General features: G+C 41.2%; 5 protein-coding genes across 7 annotated transcripts; 3 read left to right on the top strand and 2 right to left on the bottom strand.

Moving 5' to 3' along the window:
• Nucleotides 1–8,219: 8,219 nt before the first annotated feature.
• LOC121763028 (transcription factor Pur-alpha 1-like) lies at nt 8,220–10,707 on the top strand. Of its 2 annotated transcripts, none has more exons than XM_042159080.1 (5): nt 8,220–8,634; nt 8,712–8,759; nt 9,604–9,744; nt 9,846–10,088; nt 10,167–10,707. In XM_042159080.1, the coding sequence occupies exons 1-5, from the start codon at nt 8,362–8,364 to the stop codon at nt 10,317–10,319; spliced, it is 858 nt and encodes a 285-aa protein (XP_042015014.1). In that variant the 5' UTR covers nt 8,220–8,361; the 3' UTR covers nt 10,320–10,707. The 2 variants fall into 2 exon arrangements, with proteins under 2 accessions (XP_042015014.1, XP_042015013.1); XM_042159079.1 differs by having other exon boundaries at nt 9,843–10,088.
• Nucleotides 10,708–11,407: 700 nt separating this feature from the next.
• LOC121763006 (L-ascorbate oxidase homolog) lies at nt 11,408–13,610 on the top strand. The gene has a single exon (XM_042159049.1). The coding sequence runs from the start codon at nt 11,652–11,654 to the stop codon at nt 13,326–13,328; it is 1,677 nt and encodes a 558-aa protein (XP_042014983.1). The 5' UTR covers nt 11,408–11,651; the 3' UTR covers nt 13,329–13,610.
• LOC121763029 (alpha-ketoglutarate-dependent dioxygenase alkB homolog 6-like) lies at nt 13,492–15,243 on the bottom strand. The gene is made up of 7 exons (XM_042159081.1): nt 15,072–15,243; nt 14,947–15,007; nt 14,835–14,873; nt 14,490–14,602; nt 14,101–14,347; nt 13,965–14,011; nt 13,492–13,872 (listed from the first exon to the last, which is right to left on the bottom strand). Exons 1-7 carry the CDS (start codon nt 15,240–15,242, stop codon nt 13,708–13,710), a joined length of 843 nt encoding a protein of 280 aa, XP_042015015.1. The 5' UTR covers nt 15,243; the 3' UTR covers nt 13,492–13,707.
• Nucleotides 14,858–18,235, top strand: LOC121763015 (peroxisomal nicotinamide adenine dinucleotide carrier-like). 2 transcript variants are annotated; one of them, XM_042159059.1, is made up of 11 exons: nt 14,858–15,115; nt 15,261–15,440; nt 15,520–15,681; nt 15,758–15,888; nt 16,169–16,223; nt 16,385–16,537; nt 16,924–16,992; nt 17,084–17,230; nt 17,307–17,375; nt 17,751–17,805; nt 17,888–18,235. In XM_042159059.1, exons 2-11 carry the CDS (start codon nt 15,360–15,362, stop codon nt 18,049–18,051), a joined length of 1,086 nt encoding a protein of 361 aa, XP_042014993.1. In that variant the 5' UTR covers nt 14,858–15,115; nt 15,261–15,359; the 3' UTR covers nt 18,052–18,235. The 2 variants fall into 2 exon arrangements, with proteins under 2 accessions (XP_042014993.1, XP_042014994.1); XM_042159060.1 differs by having other exon boundaries at nt 14,864–15,115; nt 17,084–17,191.
• Nucleotides 18,236–18,360: 125 nt separating this feature from the next.
• LOC121762998 (protein ACTIVITY OF BC1 COMPLEX KINASE 3, chloroplastic-like) lies at nt 18,361–23,683 on the bottom strand. The gene is made up of 5 exons (XM_042159038.1): nt 22,803–23,683; nt 21,993–22,548; nt 20,123–20,309; nt 19,645–20,014; nt 18,361–18,833 (listed from the first exon to the last, which is right to left on the bottom strand). Exons 1-5 carry the CDS (start codon nt 23,643–23,645, stop codon nt 18,705–18,707), a joined length of 2,085 nt encoding a protein of 694 aa, XP_042014972.1. The 5' UTR covers nt 23,646–23,683; the 3' UTR covers nt 18,361–18,704.

The raw sequence follows: 23,683 nt of genomic DNA, 5'->3' as shown, positions 1-23,683 counted from the left end.
GGCTGCTCGGGCGCCTTTGCAGAATTGGAGCAAGCACATTCTCCCAGTGTTGTCTTCAATGTGGAGGTATTCGTCGAACACATCCGTCGTTTGTCCAGTCGCAAGCTGACGGATTGCTGCAGTACATTTCTGCAGCGTCGTGTGGCTGGGACGACCGACGGCGTCGAAACTTTCTTGGAAGAACTCTTCCTAGGCCGCCAATGTATTTGCGATGTGGAGAAATAGCGGTCGCCGCATGCGGAAACGACGACGGAAGTAGGTATCTCCCCACACCGAGTCATCGCAGAAGTAGTCGCGGACTAACTGTTGGGGTTTTGGAGCCCCTTGCACAGCGGAAGACTTGTACAAACAAATAAATCAGACGTAGGATCTATTTGACAGATTACGGGATTAATCAATTCACATGTTAACACAGAATTGCATGCTAGAACACAAGTAATTCATGCTCATAGAATATAAATCCTAAACATGAATTCTACGGTTTAGAGTTACCGATTTGATTCTCCAAAGAATCGTCGATTGCTCGCGCCTTCTCCACGATGATCTTCAATACTAGACCACGGATCTTCTGACTGGTGTCCCGAACTGTATTCCGACATCAGGGTGGGCTGATCTTATCGAAACACTAGGACTCGAATAAAGAAGATAGAACTTTCTCACGGAGGAGGAGCTGAAAATCTCACGGAGGAGAAATTCTATGAAAAAATCGTCCCCCTCTTAATAATTAGAGTGGGCGAAAATTTTCATGAAAAAATTTTTGAATTATGATTCTGTCTCTTTTATTCTCCTATTTATATTAAGTTCATATTGGGCCCAGTCAGGGATCTATGGAAGGTTTTGGATATGGGCTCCCCCAATTAGCTTTTTACTAATTAAATTGAACCCACAATTTAATACAAGCTTATATTGGAATATTACGAGCAGCCACTACAGACGTAATATTGACCTCCCCATCCAAATCCGAAATTACAAGTAATCCGGGTTTCCATTTTATTTATTATTATTATTTATTTCTCGCGCTTAAGATAGTAATGTCCATTAATTAATTAAAGTCTGCTATGGACTTAATTAATTAACATCTTATTAATTCCAAGAGTGGAATTAGCAAGAAACACTTATTTATTATTCATGGAATAATTAAATTCCAACTGGCCAGTTTCCGAATAATAAAACCTTGTTCAAGCTCCTCTTGAGGACATTATCAAACGAGACTCACCTCGCGCACGATTCAACATAATAGCAATCCTAGCACCGCTAGATAATGATCACCACTACCCAATATACCTGGATCGTTGGGTGACGAAAAACCCGCACCTTTGGTAAGTCAAAGTAGTAGATACTCAATATCGTATGCTCAATGCTAACGTACATTGATTAAGAAATAGATATTTATCAAGACCTCGTCTTTCAGTAGATAGCATAAAGACACGTCTTACTGTTAGATCCATTCAGTGCTATACCACACCAACGTCATCTTATTTCAATAAGGTTTAGAAATAATCGGACTGACATTGCAACCTTTCACGATAGGTAGCCAAAGCCTATCTAGGTTGTGAAATTCTTCTTTTTCTTTTGCAAAGCATTGCATAGAACCAACTGTAGTTACCTTAAAGTGGACGACGTCCACAACCAGTCTACTAAGCAAAAGACTTAGGCTTTGTTTACTTCTTATGCATTTGAATGTTTATAAAACATCTTATAAACGCACAAGCAAACACAATGTAATAATATACTGATTTTATTCGTGCGAAATGCTCGAATAATACTGAATCGGGTCAAAAGTGGATTGTAGAGTTTTTCCGTATACAAGCAAGATTCCTATTCGTGCGAATTTGCTCGAAACATGCTTTTTAGTATACTAAACCTAACACTAACCTTATGGCGGTTTCCTCTCGGTTACGGTGGATGTAAGTCCGGGAGCGTCTTTGGGGCGGCGCGGCTTCCTCCGCTTCCCGGCGTCGATCTTCTTCAAGTGATTCTTCCATTATTTGACGCATTTGCTCATATGGATCCATGAGATCGATTAAATTTGGGGGAAGAATAAAAGAGAGATGATTTGAGATGAAAATTGGAGAGGAAATGGAGATGATTTGGGAAGAATAGATGTGTAGTTGTGTGTGAAATGAAGATGAATTAGGAGTATTTATAGAGTAAAAAAAATTAAAAAAATGGAAAACGGCTAGAAAACGGTAATATGATTTATTGCGTCAGTGTGACGAATCCCACTCGAGGGCCGGCGAGTGGGCGTCACGCATGGCCTGGGAGCGCGCCACGTCGCGGGAGTGCGTGGCGAGCCGTTCTGTGCCGCGTCTCTGCGTGACGGGCTATCCGGCGAGACGGTAACAGGACGAGACGCTGCAACGCGTCCTGCCACCGTTCCGTCACTGAGTAACGAGATTCGGGCCACCCGCGTAACGCGTTGCGGGTGGCCTAAGCAGGAGGAACATAAAAATATTATAGAGGCACACGCCCACATAAACGAGAGAGAGAAGTACCTCTATTAACCAAGCTAACATCAGCATGACAAATTATTGAATATAGGTTTTTGAGGGAATAATTTCATTATTGGTTGATTAATTTACAAAGGTTTTACACGCCTCATATAGGCCATTAATTCTCCTCAATATGGTAAGCTATTAATTCCTACTCCTAATTTCATACAAGGTATAGAAAAGATACTAATCAATCACTAATCTTGTGTGCCTTGATTGTGTAGGATCTGCCGAGAATGTGGTGAGATTCTTTCCTTCCAACACTCCCCCTCAAGTTAAGTGATGGGATTACCGATGCTTAACTTGTCCAATACTCCATGAAAAGATTGAGAGTTCACAGCCTTGGTCAAGATATCGGCCAGTTGATCTTCCGACCTGACATATGGTAATTCCACGATCTTTGCATCAATTGTGTCTTTTATAAAGTGTCTATCCACCTCCACATGCTTGGTTCGATCATGTTGAACCGGATTCTCGGAGATACTAATAGCAGCCTTATTATCACACAATAATCGACATGCTTGTTCCGATTTGAGTCCCAACTCAGTCATAAGTCTCCTAAGCCATAGCACTTCGGTTAATCCACTCTTGATTCCTCGGAACTCTGCTTCAGCACTTGACAGAGCTACTACTTTCTGCTTCTTGCTTCTCCATGTCACGAGATTACCTCCTACAAAGGTGAAGTACCCGGCTGTTGACTTTCGATCATTTGGGTTTCCTGCCCAATCTGCATCCGTATATCCATGTATCTCTAAGTGATTGTGCTTCTTGAATAATACTCCATGTCCTGGCGTGCCCTTCAAGTACCGTACTATTCTTAGGACGGCCTCCCAATGTTCTTCCTGGGGTGCATGCATGAACTGGCTTACTACTCCAACAGCATAGGCCAAATCCGGCCGAGTATGGGATAGATAAATGAGCTTTCCCACTAGTCTCTGATATTTCCCCCGATCAGCCCGTTTAGCTCCTTCACGGATTTGTAATCCATGATTCTGAACCATAGGAGTGTCTGCTGGCTTACAGTCGACCATTCCTGTTTCTGCAAGGATATCAAGTACATATTTTCGTTGATTGATGAATATACCTTGTTTCGACCTTTTCACCTCAATGCCTAAGAAGTATTTCAAGGCACCAAGGTCCTTCATCTCGAACTCTTTGAATAAATTCTTCTTCAGCTGACTTATCTCTTCTTCATCATCCCCGGTGATAATCATGTCATCGACATAAATAATAAGGCAAGTGAGCTTACCTTTTCTCTTCTTAAGGAACAATGTGTGGTCCGAGTTGCTTTGTTGGTATTCATATTTTTTCATCACTTCAGTGAACCTGCCAAACCAAGCTCTCGGGGATTGCTTCAAACCATACAAGGTCTTCTTGAGTTTGCAAACATCTCCATCCAAAAAATCTCCTTCGAAGCCTGGAGGAGGTTCCATGTAGACTGGCTTGGTCAGTTCACCGTGTAGGAAGGCATTCGTCACATCAAATTGGTGAAGAGGCCAGTCTCTATTGGCTGCGATTGAAAATAGTACTCTTACTGTGTTGATTTTGGCTACTGGTGAGAATGTTTCGGCATAGTCCACACCTTAAGTCTGAGTGACCCTTTTGCTACTAGCCTTGCCTTGTATCGATCGATAGACCCATCTGGCCTCCTTTTTATGGTGAACACCCATCTACACCCCACAGTTGCTGCTCCTTTGGGAAGTTTGCTAATTTCCCAAGTTTTATTCTTCATTAGTGCATCCATCTCTACTAGCATTGCATCTCTCCACTGTTTCTTCTGCCAAGCTTCCCCTGCCGTATGAGGGATTTCTTCCTCTTCATAGAGTGCAGCCTCAAAGGCTCTCGCCATTTTGGTTAGGTTTGCTTGGGCGAAGTTTGCAACCGCATACTGACTCCGCCTTCCTATCTTCTCCGGGGAGTATCTTTTCGGTGGAACTCCCCGAGTGCTCCGGGGCGGAAGGATGTACCTCCCAGTACTCTCATCCAGAACAGTCTCTGTATCAATTTGGTTAGGGATCGAAATTGTTTGAGGATCATCAGAAGTTACCTCGGATATCGGTTGAGGAGGATCATCAGGTGGTGGCTGAGAGGACTTGGTGTTTGAGACGTGCTCGGTGGCCGTGCTAACTTTCTCTATTGAGTCCTCGTTGGAGTGGTTTGACCGAGGCACAAACCAACTTAGGTAGTCAAAAGTATTTTCTGACTCACTCTCCCCCTGACTACTAAAGTTGGTGTGGTAGAAGAATTCGGTTTCTAAAAAATTACAGTTCATTGTGGTTACGACTTTTCGTGTGTTTGGATCATAGCATCTGTACCCTCGTTGATTAACCCCGTAACCCACAAAGACACATTTGGTGGCACAGGGTGACAATTTGGTTCGCTCGTGTTTTGGGATATGGATATACACTGTACATCCAAAGACTTTAGGTTGAAGGTTCAGATGTTCGGGAATTTTGGTGAGTTTGGTCAAAGTATCAAGGGGTGTCTTTTTGTTTAGAATCTTGGTCGGAAGTCGATTTATAAGAAAGATCGAGGTGGCAACTGCTTCTGGCCAAAAGGATTTAGGGACTTTGGACTCAATCATCAAGGCTCGGGTGGTTTCAAGGATGACTCGGTTTTTTCGCTCGGCTACCCCATTCTGCTCGGGGGTGTAGGGGCAAGAAGTTTGGTGGATGAGGCCCTTTTCGATAAAGAAGTCTAGTATTTTTTGGTTAACGAATTCTCTCCCATTGTCGGACCGAAGAGTTTTGATAGTGGTATGGAATTGGGTTTGAATGAGTTTAAAGAAAAGAATGAATTTGTCTGGCACTTCGGATTTGTGTTTTAAAAAATATATCCATGTCATCCTAGTGCAATCATCAACAAATATGACAAAGTATCTAAAACCATTCCCCCCCACAACAGGTGCAGGACCCCAAACATCAGCATGTACAAGAGAGAAAATGGAATTCATACGAGTGTTTGTAGGTTTAAATGATTGTCTGTGGCTTTTGGCCAAAACACAAGTCTCACAACTAAAATCTTTTGGAATCGAAATCTTAGGAAAAAGTAAACTAAAATAACCAGGAGAGGGGTGTCCCAGTCGTTGGTGCCAAAGCCAAACCTCCCTTTTCGTGGACCCGTGAGCCAGCAACGCACTTCCTTGTTGAGCTATCTCATCCACGTAGTAGAGTCCTTGGCTCTCAGTGCCACGCCCAAGTATCATCCTCGTCCGAATATCCTGCAAGATACAAAAGTCGGGATGCATCAGTAACGTGCAGTTTAATTCCTTCGTCACATGACTTATAGACAGTAATCTCTGGGACAAGGTAGGAACATAGAGGCAATTTGAAAGTCTCAATGTCGGGGATATTTCAATAGTGCCCGCCCCGGCTACAGTGATTAATTCCCCACTAGCAGTCTTTATATATGTCTTAGTAATATCACTAAAACTGATAAAATCATTCTTATTTGGGGTCATGGTATCGGTGGCCCCACAATAAAAAATCCATCCCTTTTTCTCCCCCTCAATCCCACGGTTCACGATATATGCAGCGAAAATTCGATTTAGAGGCTCAAATCGGTTTTTAAGGTAAATAGTGCATATTCCGAATTTTTCGGAAATGTCAGGGGGCTTTTCACAAAATTCTATAAGTTGTGGGTCACTATGCAGGTCATCATAAATTTGGGGGGTTTTGAGCCAAGTGTGGGGTTCCTTGTATATTTTTCGGAAAGTGGTGGGGGGACTTTGTAATAAACACAAATTACTAGGGTTAGGGTTGTGAATCCCCAACCCTTTACCTCCATTTGACGAGGCGCCGTTCCCTCTCTCGTTCTAGTTCCGCCTCTCGGCGAAATTACCGGCTCCGACGACGCCTCCGCCGCCGCCTCCGCTGGAGGCTTCTGGTCCCCCTTCCTTCTGCTTCCCTCGCCCATTTGGTGGTGCTTCCCATTTCTCAGAGTTCGACTTTCTCGTCTCATTCCTGACGGTTAAGCCGACGGCCATTTTGGCCCTTCCCGTCTGCTTCTCTTCCCACCAATCGGGATATCCCACCAATTGGAAGCAATTTTCTCGCATGTGCTTCTGCATTCCGCAGTGAGAGCACCACAATTTGGACTTGTCCACCGGTTTGCTTCCCGGGCGGTGTGTGGTGGCCGTTGGTCGTGAGTTCCCGGCCCGATGAGGTTGTCTCTGTCCTTGTGCTGCAAGGCCGTGGCCAATTCCTCCAGATGCTAGATCGGTTCCTCCATGGCTGTTGTCAGTGGTGTTGTTGAGGGACATTGGTGGTCCGATTCTCCGTCGGGCCGCCTCCTTCTTCACCCAGCTGTACGCGGCTTCGATTGGAGGTGGTGTCACCTCTTTGAGGATGTCGCGACGAACACCCTCGTATTCCTCATTCAGTCCAGCGAGAAATCGAAGCACTCGCTTGGTGTTTGAGTATGCTCGGAATTGGCTTACCCCTTTGTCGCAGCAGTCGATCGGTTGCTTTTGGCACCGATCGATATTGATCCACATCCCATGGATTTTTCGATAGTAAGTCTCGAGGTCCATATCTCCATGTTTAATCGTGTTCGCCTTGTCCTCCAGGTCGTACACGAGGTAGAGGTCCGCCTCACTTTCATAGGTGGTGGCTAGACTCTCCCAGAGTGCTTGGGCAGATTGGTGGTGGGCAAAATCCGCGATTATATTGTTCTCGATGTTGTCCACGATCCAGGAGAAGACGATGAGATCGGTCTCCTCCCAATCTTCGTACTCCTTGCTGTCCGGCGCTGGTGGGGCTGGTTTTCCAGTTATGTGGGAGTAGCCTCCCCTACTCCCGATTGCGACTTTCATCAGTCGCGACCACAACGGGTAATTTCCTCCGTTGAGTTTGAATGCAACAGTTACATTCTTGCTTGATCGTATCTTGCTGCTTGATGATTCTGTGGTTGGTTTATCGTCGGCCATTTTGGATTGGGATTTGGTTTTCTCACTTGCTTCTTTGTTTTTTGGTCGGGATTGGTATGAGGCTGTGATGAGATTTTTCTGAGCCCTAATTCATAACCTGCTCTGAAGCCATGTTGAATATAGGTTTTTGAGGGAATAATTTCATTATTGGTTGATTAATTTACAAAGGTTTTACACGCCTCATATATGCCATCAATTCTCCTCAATATGGTAAGCTATTAATTCCTACTCCTAATTTCATACAAGGTATAGAAAAGATACTAATCAATCAATAATCTTGTGTGCCTTGATTGTGTACGATCTGCCGAGAATGTGGTGAGATTATTTCCTTCCAACACAAATGACCAATTGGAACGATAGGAATTAGGAAGAATCTTAACTTTTCCTTAAAGTGAGATGCTAAAATGCTGACAACATTTTATACTGCCACAACAATATCCAGTCAACTATGTAGGAGGATAAAGTTACCATTTTTATGCAAGGAGCTCAGCTCATAGAGTATATGAAAAGAGCTAATAGAGTAAAAAAGGCATATACATGCATAAATAACAACACACCTTAAAAGGAAGAATTGAATTGAATTGATTTTTGAAAGGAAGAGAGAAGCAAAGGGAAGAAAGGATTGGGGGTCCAAGTGGGAGTTGAGAATAGGGACGGATCCCTTCTCCAAATCAGCAGGCATTGGAGAGAGAGTGAGAAAGAGAGAGAAGGCACCGGCACCGGCGCCGGAAGGTTACAATTAGACTGCTGGGAGAAATAAATTTGGAAATTGAGAAATAAAACAAGGGCAGAATCGGAAATTGAGAATTAGGGGGCTGGCCATGTGGTGAAACGCAGCTTCCCCAAAATGACCAGATTAGATAACACCGCACTTACCTAAATTAAGCTACGCCTTCCCCTCAAAACCCTATTAACCTCCCTAATTTCTGCCACAATTTGTAGATGGAGGGGAATTCTTCCGGCGGCGGAGGAGGAGGGGGGAATGATGTGGAACTTCTCTGCAAAACGCTGCAGGTGGAGCACAAGCTATTCTACTTCGACCTCAAGGAGAATCCCCGCGGCCGTTACCTCAAGATCTCCGAGAAGACTTCCGCCACAAGGTCCACCATCATAGTACCTTCCAACGGCATCGCCTGGTTCCTTGACCTCTTCAATTACTATGTCAATTCCGATGACCAGGATGTCTTTAGCAAAGAACTCCAGCTCGATACCAAGGCACATCCCCACACACCCTTCCCTTTCTTCAATTTTTTCCCTGCTTTAACTTTTCCTTCCCTTATCTCGGATTTCAGGTTTTCTATTTTGATGTTGGCGAGAACAGAAGGGGCCGCTTCCTCAAAGTTAGTCCTCTCTCTCAATCATTTATCAGCTATTATTTGCTTCTGCTATTCGTGTTTATTGAATCCAACACAGTTTCATTGATAAAGAATTAATTTTTTCTATGTTCGATGTTAAACATTAATATAACAATGTGGTCATAAGTTTTTGTTTTGTTTCCTCTGCTCACAGTTGGTAAAAAGATAAAACCTTACTATGCATTCTATGGTGCATTTCTGTTCACTTAAACATCCTAGTGATTTTATTAAAAAAAATCATATTCCCAATATCCAAGCATGCGTATCAATCAAACATGTTTGAATAATACAAGCATGCATATATCTTGAAAACTTTCTTGTTCAAAATACAATTCAGAAGCATGGGTTTGTAGTTTTAAATAGCAATGATCAATATCATTGCTCTTTTTGATATTAGGAGGTCTGTGTATTTGTGTAAAGTTTGTTGCTTTATTAAATTAACGAAAATCATCACTGTTTGCTGATGGAGTTATACTTTTAAGACGCATATTTCAACTTTACAGTTCCCATATTTAGCTCTATGGAGTTTCTAGGTTTTAATTCTGAATGCTTGTAACTACAGTAGCACATTTTTAATTTCACAAGATAATAGTATTGATACTTCTAATGAATGGGAATAAAAAAGTTAAGGCTATTTACCAGAAACATGTTATTGAATTCAGAAATATAAACCATGTGCATTCTTTTGGAAGATACTTCTATATAATTAGAAGGAAAAGATGCTTTTGCACGTGTTAATGGAAAAGATGCTGCTACGTTTGAAGTTGTCTTAAGTAAATAAGTCACGTCTTCAAAGTCTTCATTTTCACTGATTAGATTGTGCTTGCAGATATCCGAAGCTTCTGTCAGCCGAAACCGCAGTACTATTATTGTGCCTGCTGGAAATGCTCATGATGAAGGGTGGGCGGCCTTCAGAAATATTTTGGGCGAAATAAATGAAACTTCACAGTTAGTCGTCCTTCCAAATCAGGTATGTAGAGTCATTATTTCGTTGTGTAGTTGTAAATATTATTGATTGCCTCAATAAGCAAACCTTCATGTATGTACTTTTGGTTGTGTAAATATCAGCAGAACTCTGAAGCTCCGGAACGCCTTGTCGGGCTTTCAGATGATGTGGGGGCTGGTTTTATATCAAGTCATGGTTCTCGATCTGCCCCAGCAGCTGAAGTGAACGTTGATCGCTCTTCTGATCTGCCACCCGCATCTGATGACATAGGTAATATGGGAGTCTCCAAAGTGATAAGAGCTGATCAAAAGAAATTTTTCTTTGATCTGGGTAACAACAACAGAGGTCATTTCTTAAGAATATCAGAGGTAAGTTAAGGGAATTAGTTATTGATAAAGTTCGTATCATGCAATTTCCTTTAACGTTAATGAAAACATGGAATGCAGGTTACTGTTTCAGATCGTTCATCCATAATTCTCCCACTGTCTGGTCTGAAGCAGTTCCATGAAATGGTGGGTCACTTTGTGGAGATCACTAAAGATAAAATTGAGGGCATGACTGGTGCAAATGTGAGGACCGTGGACCCTCCTCAAAGGTGAACATGGGTGAGAGTGTGGCCAACCAGTCTGTATCTCAAAACCAATTGTGATCTGTCACCTGTGACATTATTTATTATGGTTGATTGATTGGGTGTGCACATCTGTGTTGCTGCTTGTGTAGTGCTCGGCTTTAGTCATGTCTCGATTTCATCTGAATAAGTCTGCCCTCGTCGTCTTCAGCTTGATTCTAGATAGAATGAATGATACATACATGAACAAATAAGCACATTTTCTGCCAAAAGATTGGCCTCCTTTGTTTAATTAGATGTCTTTTTGAATAGAGTGGAAGTGTGTTTTCTGCTAGAAAATTGAAGTGTGTTCTTCGCAAGGGATACCATGTCATGAATGTTGAAACTTGGTTTGTTTGAGTGAGCACTTCTTGCTTATATGTGTTTGTGTAACGACTAACTGCGAGACTGTGGACTGATTATTTGAGTGAGCATTTTTTGCTTATAGGAGAAATAGAGTAACAATACTACTCCTATTTCTTTTATACTTTGAGTGATAGGATAGATTGATAAAATAATTCGAGTTAATCAACTGTTTTTGATGAATTGATTCACATTGATCTTATCCTTCAAATAGTTAATTCTATGTTTTTACCAATTGATCATCATATCAGCCAAATGCAAACGACCTCCAATCACTTTCTGAATGTTCTTATCCTTAATGGTTATGCCAGAGATGAATGTCTCAGTACAATTGAAATCAAATTATTCTCATCTGTTTTCTTCATTTCAAGTCGCACAAATGAGACGATTACATTTATATGCATATCGATAAAAAAAATGATAACTTGATTCAGAATTGCTTTAACATATTTTATTCACTAAATCCTCGGACATTAGCTAGCCACAAAGATGTGTCTACTACATGAGCCATCTTTGTTCAACTAAGATTGACTATATTTCTTTTGTGTACGAATTAAATCAATGGGTTTTGTACAAAACAATCAAACTTTGGATGGTTAGTGTAAGGGCAATAATAGTAGTGCCGCCTAGTATTTACTCTACATTAGTCGAATCATAATTCTTTACAAAAAAGTAGAGTTGCACGATTTAAATTTTTATTAGGGTATGAGATCATATGAAAATAAAAAAGACACATTTGGCTTAGTTAAGAGAAACAGAAAGGAGCGGAAGAGAAGGAAAATGAAGGGATGAAGGAAGAGCTACCATTCATTTAGATAACAAACCTCCCTATATATTCAATCTCACTTTGATTCCCATAACACCATTCTTCTCTTGCCAGAAGAAGGCACTAGCTAGCCTTCTTCTTTCTTCTTTCTTCTTCTTCTTTAAATAAAATAAAATAAAATAATAATAATAAAAAATGGTTTCCTTTAGGAGGACAGTCCTACCCCTTGTTTTGGGTGTGCCTCTCCTATGCCTCTTGTCAATTGTCAATGCAGAGGATCCATATCTCTTCTTCGAGTGGCATGTCACCTACGGCACCATCTCTCCGTTGGGGGTCCCTCAGCAGGGCATTCTCATCAACGGCCAATTCCCCGGCCCTGAGATCAACTGCACCTCCAACAACAACATCGTTGTCAATGTCTTCAACGAAATCGATGAGCCTCTCCTCCTCACTTGGGCCGGCATCCAGCTCAGGAAGAACTCATGGCAGGACGGTACTCCCGCCACCATGTGCCCCATTCTCCCTGGCCACAACTACACCTATCAGTTCCAAGTCAAGGACCAGATAGGCAGTTATATTTACTTCCCCACTACCGCCCTCCACCGTGCCTCTGGGGGTATCGGCATGCTTAAAGTCCACAGCCGTCCTCTCATCCCTGTCCCCTTTGATAATCCCGCTGAAGATCATGGTATCCTCCTCGGAGATTGGTACAACAAGGGCCACAAGACCCTCAAGAGCATTCTTGATTCCGGCCGATCTATTGGCAAACCCGATGGCATTCAGATCAATGGAAAGTCTAACAAGGTTGGCGATGCTGCTGCTGAGCCACTCATCACCATAGAGGCCGGAAAGACTTACAGGTTGAGGGTGTGCAACGTGGGAATGAGGCTGAGTGTCAACTTCAGAATCCAGGGTCATGCCATGAAATTGGTGGAGATGGAGGGATCCCACACCGTGCAGAATGAGTACGACTCCATGGATATCCACGTCGGCCAATGCATGTCTCTCTTGGTCACCGCAGATCAAACCCCTAAGGACTACTACTTTGTTGCTTCCAGCCGCTTCTTCAAGCAAGTCCTCACATCTGTGGCCACTATCCGCTACGCCAATGGCAACGGACCCGCATCCCCCCAAATTCCACTACCCCCTCCTGAGAATTCCGTCGGCATTGCATGGTCCATCAACCAATTCCGCTCCTTCAGGTGGAACTTGACCGCCAGTGCTGCCCGCCCCAACCCACAAGGCTCCTATCACTACGGGAAGATCAACATCACCCGCACCATCAAGCTATCAAACTCTCGGCAAGTGGTGGATGGCAAGCTCCGTTTCGCTGTCAATGGTGTCTCGCATGTGGATGGTGAAACCCCATTAAAACTGGCGGAGTACTACGGGAAGGCTAACCAAGTGTTCAAATACGATCTTGTGAAGGATGAGGCAGAAAAAGGGGAGAAAGTTGTGGTGGCACCCAGCGTGAAGAATGCAACCTTCAGGAACTTCGTGGAGATCATCTTCGAGAACCATGAGAAGACTATCCAAACATGGCACTTGGATGGATACTCCTTCTTTGCGGTTGCAATTGAACCTGGGACGTGGACCCCCAAGAAGAGGCAGAACTACAATCTGTTGGATGCAGTGAGCAGGCATACGATTCAGGTGTACCCTAACTCATGGGCTGCAATCATGACCACTCTTGACAATGCTGGTATGTGGAACCTGAGGTCTGATATGAAGGAGAGGGCATATTTGGGACAACAGTTCTACTTTAGCGTTGTCTCGCCGGCACTCTCCTTGAGGGATGAGTACAACCTCCCTGCCAAACAGGAACTCTGCGGCATTGTCAAGGATCTGCCAAGGCTCGCTCTATACACTTAAAGAAGAAGAAGAAGAAAGAAGATGCACATATATATGCATATATATGTATATCCCTTTTCATTCTCAGAATGAATACACACATTTAACCATTATATTGCCATATCTTATTATTACTTTCTCATGTACTATTAATTAACATGCACATGCTCAGCATTCCCTCACATATATAAACAAAAATGCTTGCATATGCCAAACAGGGAATAAGGTAATGATGTTTGTCACACATAAGTTTCACATTGTAATTCATACTTGCACTTACTACTTGAGAAACTTATTCTGGTATAAAGCATATCACAGTACTATGTTATGGTCAAGGAATGAGAGATCTCTTAATCTTGCTGCAAAGAAAAGGCCTTATAAAGTTCATCTACTCATCGTTCTAAATCTTTATTAGATGTTTGTGAACTTTTGTCACTAGCCGACACGTAAGAGAAATTCTTCTAGTAGTCCGGTGAATCACCTTGTCACCTCCACCTTCTCCACCATTTTTCAAGCCTGTCAGTGTTCCAGCGTCATGACTCGAACCATTGGTAGCGTTTACAGCCTGCACCAAAAGGAGAACTATAAATATTCTCTAAACAAACCAAATGCATGTCTCGATATTTCCTCACAAAACGTTTGTTTGTCTCATCTTGCCTTATCATAGCAGTGATCTTCCGAATCTTTTATGCCATGCAAATAACCTGGAAGAAAACATAAGATTTATTCCATATGTTTAAACAAAAAGGGATAGCATACAGCCATAACAAACGGACGAAAAATAAATAGCAACCTGAGTACGCCATATCTTTAAATATCAGCAAGCTACGAGGCATTAGTACCACAGAAAAAGGAAGGTATTTGCTGGTTATTTTGGCCTCTGTAGGTGAAGGTTCATGATGTAAGATGTCTTGAGTATCGTTTTCTGATGTTTGGTCAGTGCTTTCTAAATTAGGATGCGGAATAAAGTCCATAACAACAGGAGACCCAAGTGACAGGATTGCCACCACAGGCATATATGCAGGTCCATCTTGATGTGGCTGTTAATAAGAAAGAAATCGTAAAAGGGTGCAATCTAGGAAAGACCATACAACTTCTTGGCAGTTAATGCTACTTTCCATATGACAGGATTAGCAAAACCACATAAAGAATGATATGGAAGTAAATATATAATACACTCACCATAATTCCTTGGTCAGGCAAATATTCATTGATAAGGACATGGTTGATTGCTGAGGGAAACAACTTTGATTCCTCGTATATTCTATTTGTAACAGCTTTAAGCCAAGATGGCACTGCAAAACACAAAGAAGTTGTGCATTCAATTTCTGTTGCTGTACCCAAACTTCACATATAAGTCAGTACTCCTCTTAATTCCTCCATAAATCTGGAACAAAATATCAGTCTATCCAATGTCCATTCACAACACAAGAGCAGTGGATGATCACTGTCATTTCTGATTGAATGTATATGAGAAGCAAAGAGTAATAGAAAATGAGAGCTAGTGAGGGAAGAAACTAGACTTACATTGTTGGGCAAGAAGGCCCTTTTCGTGGACAACTCCTCCTGAAATTAGAATATCCGAATCCGTATGAGATAAATAAGACAAGTAGAGTATAAATTAGGTATGTGTAGGCACCCCAATTTTGGAGTCTCCGATTCTTCAAAATCTTCCATTTGGAAAGCGGGGCTTGGTCAATCTGCAAACGAATTCAGTATAATAAGCAAAGTTTCAGGGTTAGTGAAGTGGAGTAGTAGACATACATTTATGAGGAGAAGGTCCTCTTCAGCTGGGGAGATGTATTCAGGTATGTACATCACAGTCGGCACCGAGCCCACAACGTATTTCTCCATCACCTCCGTCTCGCCTCTTTGCACTCCCAAGTCGAATTGAGTAAATATTTGAAACCCGCGTGGGCATGTGTGTCTTTTCATTTGATTTTTTGTTTGTAGGCGTTGGTGGCTATAAATGAAAAAGAAACCGAAAATGCGCTAGTCTTGGAGATTGAGTGGAGTAAAAATCAAGTCTTAGAGATTGAGTCAATCATTAGAATGTCGAACGCCATAGTGAATGGGATTGCCGGAGCTGGAGGAGGGATTGTTGCCCAGATCATTACTTACCCTCTGCAGACGGTAAGCTTGTGTTTCTCTCTCTCCGTCTCTGTGGTTTAACAAGAAGCAAGCTGAGTGCTGAGTAGTTGAGAATACACAGGTGAATACACGTCAGCAGACAGAGAGGATTGCTAAAGAGTCGATTCCTCCAAGTGCATCATCACCTGCTCTCATTCAGATTTTTCACCTCATTAGAAGTGAAGGCATCGGAGGGCTCTACAGTGGCCTCAAACCATCTCTGCTCGGCACTGCAGCTTCTCAGGTGAGTGAGGTGTCAATTGAATTGCTATTACATCTTGTTGGCTTGCTAATTCCTTGTCCCTACTTGAAGTTTCCAGGGAATCTATTACTCTTTCTACCAGGCTTTCAAAAACAAGGCTGTCGCCCTTGCCCTTGCAAATAAAACAAAAGGCCGAGGAGATGGCACTCCAGGAATGCTCTCTTGGCTTCTTGTGGCTGCACTTGCTGGGTAGGCTAGGATTATTAGTATACTATGGGAATGTTCAGTTTGCAAGATTGTATCCCGGATTAAATATGTAGTGTATTTGGTTCATGAGATTCAATCCCACAATTCAATCCAAGATAGATAATCATGGATAATTAGTCATAGCTAACCCCCTATGACTAAAATAATCTCACAACTCAATCTTATATTGTATCTTGGTATTATTTTATCTAGGAAACCGAACACCACCTATGTTTCTTCTCTTCCTCACTTTGTGTGTGTTTATAACTCTTCACTCTTGCAGCTCTCTCAACGTACTCTTCACCAACCCTATATGGGTTCTTGTAACTCGTATGCAGGTACCCCCCCTTCCCTTTTATGCTCAGCACAAAAACTTCACTTTTCTGCTTTCTTTGCTGAGTTTATGCCTATAAGAGCTTATGTATTTGCTGCCATGACCACGCCATAAACACTTTCGGAGGATATATGTTTGTTGGCTCAAGTTATTTTTCATTTCCAGACCTACACTCAAGCAGAAAGGAAAATTGTGGAGGCCAAAAAGGAAGCTCTGTTGAAGGAAGCATCACAAAATGCTCTATCACAATCTTCTTTGACCATGCAATTGGCTCAACTTGATTCAATAAAGCCTCGCCCTTATGGAACAATTCAAGCGGTGAATACCACTTGCCTTAATCTTCTTTCCTCATCTTCATTTACTGCGTACTCGCTTTTGTATCATTCTGTCCTTTTAATATCTAAATTTAGGCTCGAAAATGGAAACCTTTTTTTCATGCTCAAAATTTGAATAAATATATTCAATTGAATGGTGCTGTATACATTGTTTTTAATGCACTCTTAGCTAGATTTTAAAGCATGTGAACTGTATGCTTCGAGTGTAAATATGCTGAGACGCTCTAAGTCAGTAATTTCTAGTATGAATGAATCTTAACTTAACACTCCTGCAATAGCTTGCATTTTCTCATACAGTAAAATGTTTTTATGATTTGAACTAGTTTGATATCACTTTTAATCGGACAGCTATTTGAATATCTTTAGTAGGCATGTGAGGTTTATAATGAATCAGGAGTTGCTGGATTCTGGAAAGGCATTGTTCCAACACTAATAATGGTTAGTTTTGCTGCTTTTATTTTCTAATGAAATCAGCTTTTGAAAATGTTACTTGAATTCCTATAAATAGTGTTTGATTTTGGCTCCCCAGGTCTGCAACCCATCAATTCAGTTCATGATTTATGAGAGTTTGTTAAAACGCCTGAGGAGTAGACGATCTGCTAAGAAACAGGGATCAACAAATATAAAAGCCCTGGAGGTAAATCTGCTGACATGCCTTGTATTTTCCATCAACTTGGTAAGGAAATTTGTATTCACTGTTTAACGTGTGTCTTAATGCTAAACTGTTTGGTTTGTTACTTCATGTTAAACAGATCTTTTTAGTGGGGGCCATCGCAAAGCTAGGGGCAACTGTTTGTACATATCCGCTTTTAGTTGTCAAGGTAAGATATCTATTCATACTTCATACTTGAAATGGTATTTGTGGTTGTGGAAGTGAAGAATATGAAAGAGTCCATGAGTTTTAATGCCACACACAAACATGATGTACTTGCAATAAATGTGTATAACAGTGTTGTCAAACAACAATATAGAGACCTGATTTTCAGTAGGACTGGAAATTGTCTCTGTTTTTCTTGTGCATAAATATCTATTACCACTTAATATAGGTTGACTGTAACTGTTCTGTAATATCATAAAATTTCTTGCAATAACTTCAACCTATTGTTTTGTTTTATGATACAGTCGATGATGTAAAATTCTTGTTTAAATAGTGTATCATGTTTTTCATTCTGGCTAATAATGTGGTAAATATGCAGTCAAGACTTCAAGCAAAGCAGGAGATTGGTGGAAATCTTTCATTAAGATACTCAGGTTCCACAATATCTTTAGCAGTGCCTGCTTCTGGTTGAAACATAACAAGATCTTTATCTGGATATGTTTTGTGATGGAACAGGTACAATTGATGCCATCATAAAAATGATACGTTATGAAGCAGTGAGGAGCTTCTACAAAGGGATGAGCACGAAGATCGTACAAAGTGTATTTGCTGCATCTGTTCTTTTCATGGTGAAGGAGGAGCTAGTCAAGATTTATGATGCCATGAGAAGTGTCAAGTGATAGAGAGAATCCACAATTCCTTCTCTTACATCAAATTTAATATGAAGAAAATGCAATACAGTATGAAACTATATAGTATTGTTACCAACTTCATGTTGCATCTCATGCATATATTAATAGAACTTTTGAAGCAAAATCATTATTACTATTTTTGCCTTAATGAAAATGTTGAGTTGTCCAGTTAGTTCTCAAGTGAAAATTTCTGGCTTTCTATAAGAAATCAAAACTAATGGAGCAAGGAAGCTACACTACAAGTGAACATATGGTGATAACAGAAACAAGATAAACCATGACATCCCCCACAAACAATTACTAAAGAATAAATAAATTTCAACATTGTAATTAAAATCGTTTTACATTCTTCTCCATTGATATCTTACTACATAGTACAGAGCTATACAAGATAAACCTACTGAGCCTGAAAATTCACATCACTTCAAGTTTACAGAAGAACAGCTATATAGAAGTCAAAGATTAATTGTATATCCATGTGGATGGGAGGTTGGAGCCATCCAGAAAGAAAGAAAGAACCATAAGGTTTCTTCACTTCGCAATTAAGATAATGAATTTCAGATGCGATCACACTGACAAATCTGTGTATAAGATTAAGAACCACTCTTACAAAATAACAGACGGAAAGAGGCAAAGAGCAGTTACAATGTTGTAGAAGTAGCGCCTGGTGGATCCCGAAGAACTTGCTGCAGCAAGCGAGCAGCCAGACGCTGAGTAATTCCACCAACTACACGCCCACCAAGTTGCCTTGCTTCTGGTTCTTGCAGCACCTGCATATGCGGGTTTTAGCCTTTGTTCATTCCTGCAGTTTCATTTTAGTAGCACAAGACCCCATATAATAACTGATATCCTCCAACGGAGAATTGCAACTCAAGGATACCACAAACTGAACCATGTTATACCAAATTATCATATTACGCTTTCATTCAGTTATTGAACTACAGTTTAAGAACTAGAGAAAGAAACAAACATTCAAATTTAACACTTCTCCAACAGAATCGTGGAGCATGCAAAAGTAAATTATATAAGAAAATAGAAAGAGTAAATACATCTAAAGATTTACTTGCCAGACATCGTTCTTCCAAAACCAAATTTCAGAGGAAGTTACCAAAGAAACTTCATTTAGCATGTTACCAATTAGAATAAAGATAGGCATGTTAAAGGTCCGTCAAATGATCACCTTCCAGAAGTAGGATATTCTATTATAGAGAAGACATGTATGGAAAAGGGGCACAAATTGATGGAAATGTGTATAGTAGTCTGTTATAATAAGGGAACACCATAAGGACGGGACTACATATTTTTCTACATCCTCTCAAGTCACGCACATGCTAAAACATGAATCAGACAGGCAAAAAGAACCTGAAAACCCCAAAGGAACTGAAGATCAAAACCCTTAATGGACATTTACAATAAATTAAGTTAATACTACTAAATAACATACAGAATAAATGCCAGATGGAGTTCCCTATTTTTGGAGATTTCAACAAACATTGTATGTATTACCAGTGCTCAAAAATATAAATTTAGCAGAGCGTTTTGAACTCAAGCATGTATTACACAAATAGATGTACCACTTACCTGCAGTATAGGCTGTAAAATACTAGGATCAAAGTTATCTGACGATCGTAAGAGTTCCCATATTCTGAATACTTGAGCTCTAAGCTCCATCATACTTTCCTGTTCAGCACTGCTCATTACAAATGGACTAGTAGTTCCATTGATATTAAAAATAAGAGTCCTTATGAAATCAGGAACTAATTTGTATGATTCAATCACTGAGCCCACAGTAACAGCTTCAGTTACTTGGATTGCTTCTTTTATTACTAAATTCCTGAGTACTTCTCCATCTGGTCCCAATAGTAATTTAAGGACGGGTTGTAAAGCATCTTTGGCATTGAAATCTCTGTCTTTTCTTCCCTGAACAAGCAAGTTTTCAAGTCTATTCCACCTGTGGCAAAGAATTTACCCCAGCTTCTAAATGAACAACATGCTGAGGAGTATAACTCATCATGTAAAAGAATAAGAAAATGATAGTAGTAATTAGAATACTACATGCCTGAATCTCCCATCCTTGAAAAGCAGCTCAATAAGAGCATCTCTGAGATATGGATTGGGATCAGTAAGAAGCCTTTTAGCAAAATATGGATATGAAGCAGCCAGCACCTTAAAATTAGGGTCAGCGTACAGCGCTAAACCTTCTAGAACAGTGAGAGACCTTAAAATCAAAGCATAATATGCAGGCACTGCAAAAAAATAAAAGCCGGTGAGACACAATGTGGAAAAAACTGTAGCCTATGAAAATTTATCTGACAGAAGTGATACCATGAATATTATGATAGATAAAAACTCCTCACTATAGTAGCTACCCAGAACAATACTATGATCAAGTTGATAGACTCCTGATGTGATACTACTACTACTACAGTACTACATACTGAACTAAGTATATAGTAGTACTCCCTTCCTCCCAAGGAAGATGACCCCTTCCTTGGGTGGCATGGGATTTTATGCAATTTAATTTTGTGTGTTGAGTGGAAAGAATAAAGTAAGAGAGAGGGAAGATAAAGGTCTTTCCATTTTTAGTAATGGGTCATCTTGGTTGGGACAAACTAAAAAGGAAAGTGGGTCATCTTCAGTGGGACGGAGGGAGTACTATTTAGGAAAGAATAAGTCACTAGAATCCGCTATAGCTCTTGGACCCCCCCCCCCCCCGACATTTGTGCACCATGGTTCTCCCATGCTAACAATACATGGGTGCTAGAAGTTTTTGGATATGGGAACTGTATGCTATTTTACATCCAAAATGTTATTGGAATTATAGTGGATCATAAGAATAAATGTTGTGTTTCCAAGCAACATGTGCTGCAAGATTAACGTAAGAATGAAAAGTATGTTTTGTTCTTGTTTTTGCTTTAGAAGGAAGAGCTGGTACTGTAGCATTCATGTGAACGTATATTTCCAGCCAAGACACTCCTATTGTGAGAGTCAGAAGTATGTGTTAAACAAAACCAGGCTATTCTCCTTGAAAGAAAAGAGTCGCACATGATGCGCTTCGGAGCTATTCTAGGGGTCAATCCATATTGATAAACTCCAGAAAAATTATACGGTCTTCGGAGCTATTCTAGGGGCAAATCCATATTGATGAAACAGACTATATCTTCCAAAGCTTCAATGCCTTTCTCTACCATGCTAGCACAATCCTTCACACTTCTTTGAGGGATTTAATTAGTTTTAAAGCTAGCTATTTGAATCATATTGATAGAAACAAGACTCAAATGCAATAGGAAGAAATCAAATAATGATGTATGACAGAATGAAGAGTGATAAAGATACCAGGAGAGGAACTCGTGTCAGGCTATGGAGGGCATACCCAGCTAATAGCCGATAACAAATGCTATGCTTGTCTAAGATCTAAGCGTACTTCACTTTTTTTTTCAACCTTATTCTGATTTACTAGTTAGCTTTGTCTAAGAGCTAAGCGAGCTTCACTTTTTTTCAACCTTGTTATGATTCACTAGTTAGTTCTATTTAATCATCCAGCCAAATTTTCTTGTTTTATTCCCTCTCAATGTACACACAATGTGAAAGAGCATAATCATCTCTATGAGTTTCTTAGATGCTTTTGCACTTGTTTCAGTGATAAAGAATGAGATTTTTTCTTCTCCTCAAAATTGAAAGATCAATCATACTATCTGATTTTAAGCATTAACAATCATGTGGAAACTAAGAATCATAAAGCATATGGTTTCCACATCAGATAACCCTACATATGTTCACATGTCTTCTCTTTCGTATCATCCTCCTTCATGACATTTAATATTTATCATCTAATTCTTAGAAGCAAATTATGGGAAACAAAGACAACAAATGTGTTAGTATCTCGAGATAAATTTGGTATAAATGACATCAAGGAAAAAGATAGTCACCATTAAACGGGTATTGGTAGAGAACAGCGCCCAAGCCATCCACAATAGTTTTAAAGTTGAGCTCGCTCACAGTTGAATTGAGTGCATCGTCAAAGAAGTTCCTTAAAGCTGGCACAATAGGAGCCACATCTACATCTGGAGGCAGAAAATCCAGAGCATAGTAATCGCGAGCCATGGCTTCGTAGTCTCGATTGACCATGTGGACAACATGACCAATTATGGCAGATCTTGCTTGTTCAGGAGTCTCACTCATCATCCCAAAGTCGAGAAAAGCAAGCTTCCCATCCGGCGTTGCCAAGAGGTTCCCTGGATGAGGATCTGCATGAAAGTAGCCGTACTCGAGCAGCTGCCTAAGACTGCATTGTATACCAGTGTTCACTAGATCCAAAACTTTGAGCCCTTGTCTCTCGATGGCTTCATGCTCACTTAACTTCACTCCCTCAACCCACTCCATAGTCAGCACCTTTCCACTAGTGTAGTCCCAGAAAATATCCGGAACAAGGACATCTGCTTTGTCTGCATACAATTTTTTAAATCTCCTAGCGTTTTGCCCCTCCTGCAAAAAAGATTCAAAAAATTGGTACCCCTCCGTCCCATTCAATATGTCCATTTTCTATATTTGGTAATAAAAATCTCTCCTCTCTTATCACTAAGTTATTCAACTACTTTTTCTCTCTACTTCTGCCTAACAACTTCTCCTAAATCCTGTTCCACTCAAGAATGTGGACATCTTGAGTGGGATGGAGGGAGTACAATCAAACATTGTACGGAAAACAATCAAAACATGATCTTGCTAACACTAACACTAACCTGTACATAATTAAGTTCCTGATAAACTCTCCGAGCAAATTCATCGATGAGAGCAACAACATCACTCGTAACAAAATCGACATATTTGTTAATGAGGAAGCCGAGGCCTCTAATTAGGTAGAAATCGAGGCCAATAGCCTCTTCAATGCCAGGTCTTTGCACCTTCACAGCAACAACCTGGCTTGAGTAGCTCAACCGGGCTTTGTAAACCTGCCCCAAACTGGCTGCAGCAATTGGGGATGCAGAAATTGATGAATAGACGGAATCAAGCGAACATCCAAGCTCTCTCTCAATACAAGAAAAGGCTTCTGCATCTGGAAATGTTGGCAAAGCATCCTGCAATTGAGAGAGCTCCTCGATGTAAAGAGGTGGGCACAAGTCAGGCCTGGTGGATAGACCTTGGCCGATTTTGACAAATGTAGGGCCCAATTTTGTTAAAGTGTTTCTGAGATTGACGGCTCGCTGCCTCTGGTTCTGATCAAGGTGGCATCGGAGCTGGTCTAGCCACAAATTGAAGGCGAAGGAACCAAGACTGGCGAATATCTCGAGCGCCCTCTGCGCGACCCTGATTGGGCGCGAGCCGTATTTGGTGGAGAGGAGGTCGGCGCTGTAGACAGAGGCGTTGGCGGCGCGAGCCATTGCCGCGGCTTCAGCTTGTATATCATCGGCTCGGTGTCTAGAGGGGGCAGCGCCGGAGGAGTCTCTCAATCGGGCAAGGGTTACCTCTTCAATGGCTGCTCCTCTGGCCTCCACCAGAGCAGCTCGCGGCGGAAGTGGATGGGCTCTCCTCTGAGTCTGTACCCAGCTGGTGGGGCCCAAGACAGAGAGTGTAGCCGTAGTCATCGGAGCCAATTTTGGTCCACCAAAATTCTCATTTTTTC

Source organism: Salvia splendens, chromosome 13 (assembly GCF_004379255.2).
Source record: "Salvia splendens isolate huo1 chromosome 13, SspV2, whole genome shotgun sequence".
In the NCBI taxonomy this organism is placed as follows: Eukaryota; Viridiplantae; Streptophyta; class Magnoliopsida; order Lamiales; family Lamiaceae; genus Salvia; species Salvia splendens.
This window is presented reverse-complemented; position numbering and strand designations above follow the sequence as displayed.

Bases quoted from the DNA above. Each gene is read 5' to 3' on its own strand.
- LOC121763028 (XM_042159079.1), top strand. From the start codon at position 8,362: ATGGAGGGGAATTCTTCCGGCGGCGGAGGAGGAGGGGGGAATGATGTG. The intron at 8,635-8,711 runs GCACATCCCCAC...CTCGGATTTCAG, and splicing joins AACTCCAGCTCGATACCAAG to GTTTTCTATTTTGATGTTGG. The intron at 10,089-10,166 runs GTAAGTTAAGGG...CATGGAATGCAG, and splicing joins ATTTCTTAAGAATATCAGAG to GTTACTGTTTCAGATCGTTC.
- LOC121763006 (XM_042159049.1), top strand. From the start codon at position 11,652: ATGGTTTCCTTTAGGAGGACAGTCCTACCCCTTGTTTTGGGTGTGCCT.
- LOC121763029 (XM_042159081.1), bottom strand. From the start codon at position 15,242: ATGAAAAGACACACATGCCCACGCGGGTTTCAAATATTTACTCAATTC. The intron at 15,008-15,071 runs GTATGTCTACTA...ATTCGTTTGCAG, and splicing joins AGGACCTTCTCCTCATAAAT to ATTGACCAAGCCCCGCTTTC. The intron at 14,348-14,489 runs GTGAGTGTATTA...TCTTATTAACAG, and splicing joins TGCCTGACCAAGGAATTATG to CCACATCAAGATGGACCTGC.
- LOC121763015 (XM_042159059.1), top strand. From the start codon at position 15,360: ATGTCGAACGCCATAGTGAATGGGATTGCCGGAGCTGGAGGAGGGATT. The intron at 15,441-15,519 runs GTAAGCTTGTGT...GAGAATACACAG, and splicing joins TTACTTACCCTCTGCAGACG to GTGAATACACGTCAGCAGAC. The intron at 17,376-17,750 runs GTAAGATATCTA...GTAAATATGCAG, and splicing joins ATCCGCTTTTAGTTGTCAAG to TCAAGACTTCAAGCAAAGCA.
- LOC121762998 (XM_042159038.1), bottom strand. From the start codon at position 23,645: ATGACTACGGCTACACTCTCTGTCTTGGGCCCCACCAGCTGGGTACAG. The intron at 22,549-22,802 runs GTTAGTGTTAGT...TCTTTTTTGCAG, and splicing joins AGGAACTTAATTATGTACAG to GAGGGGCAAAACGCTAGGAG. The intron at 20,015-20,122 runs GCATGTAGTATT...TCTTTGCCACAG, and splicing joins TTCAAGGATGGGAGATTCAG to GTGGAATAGACTTGAAAACT.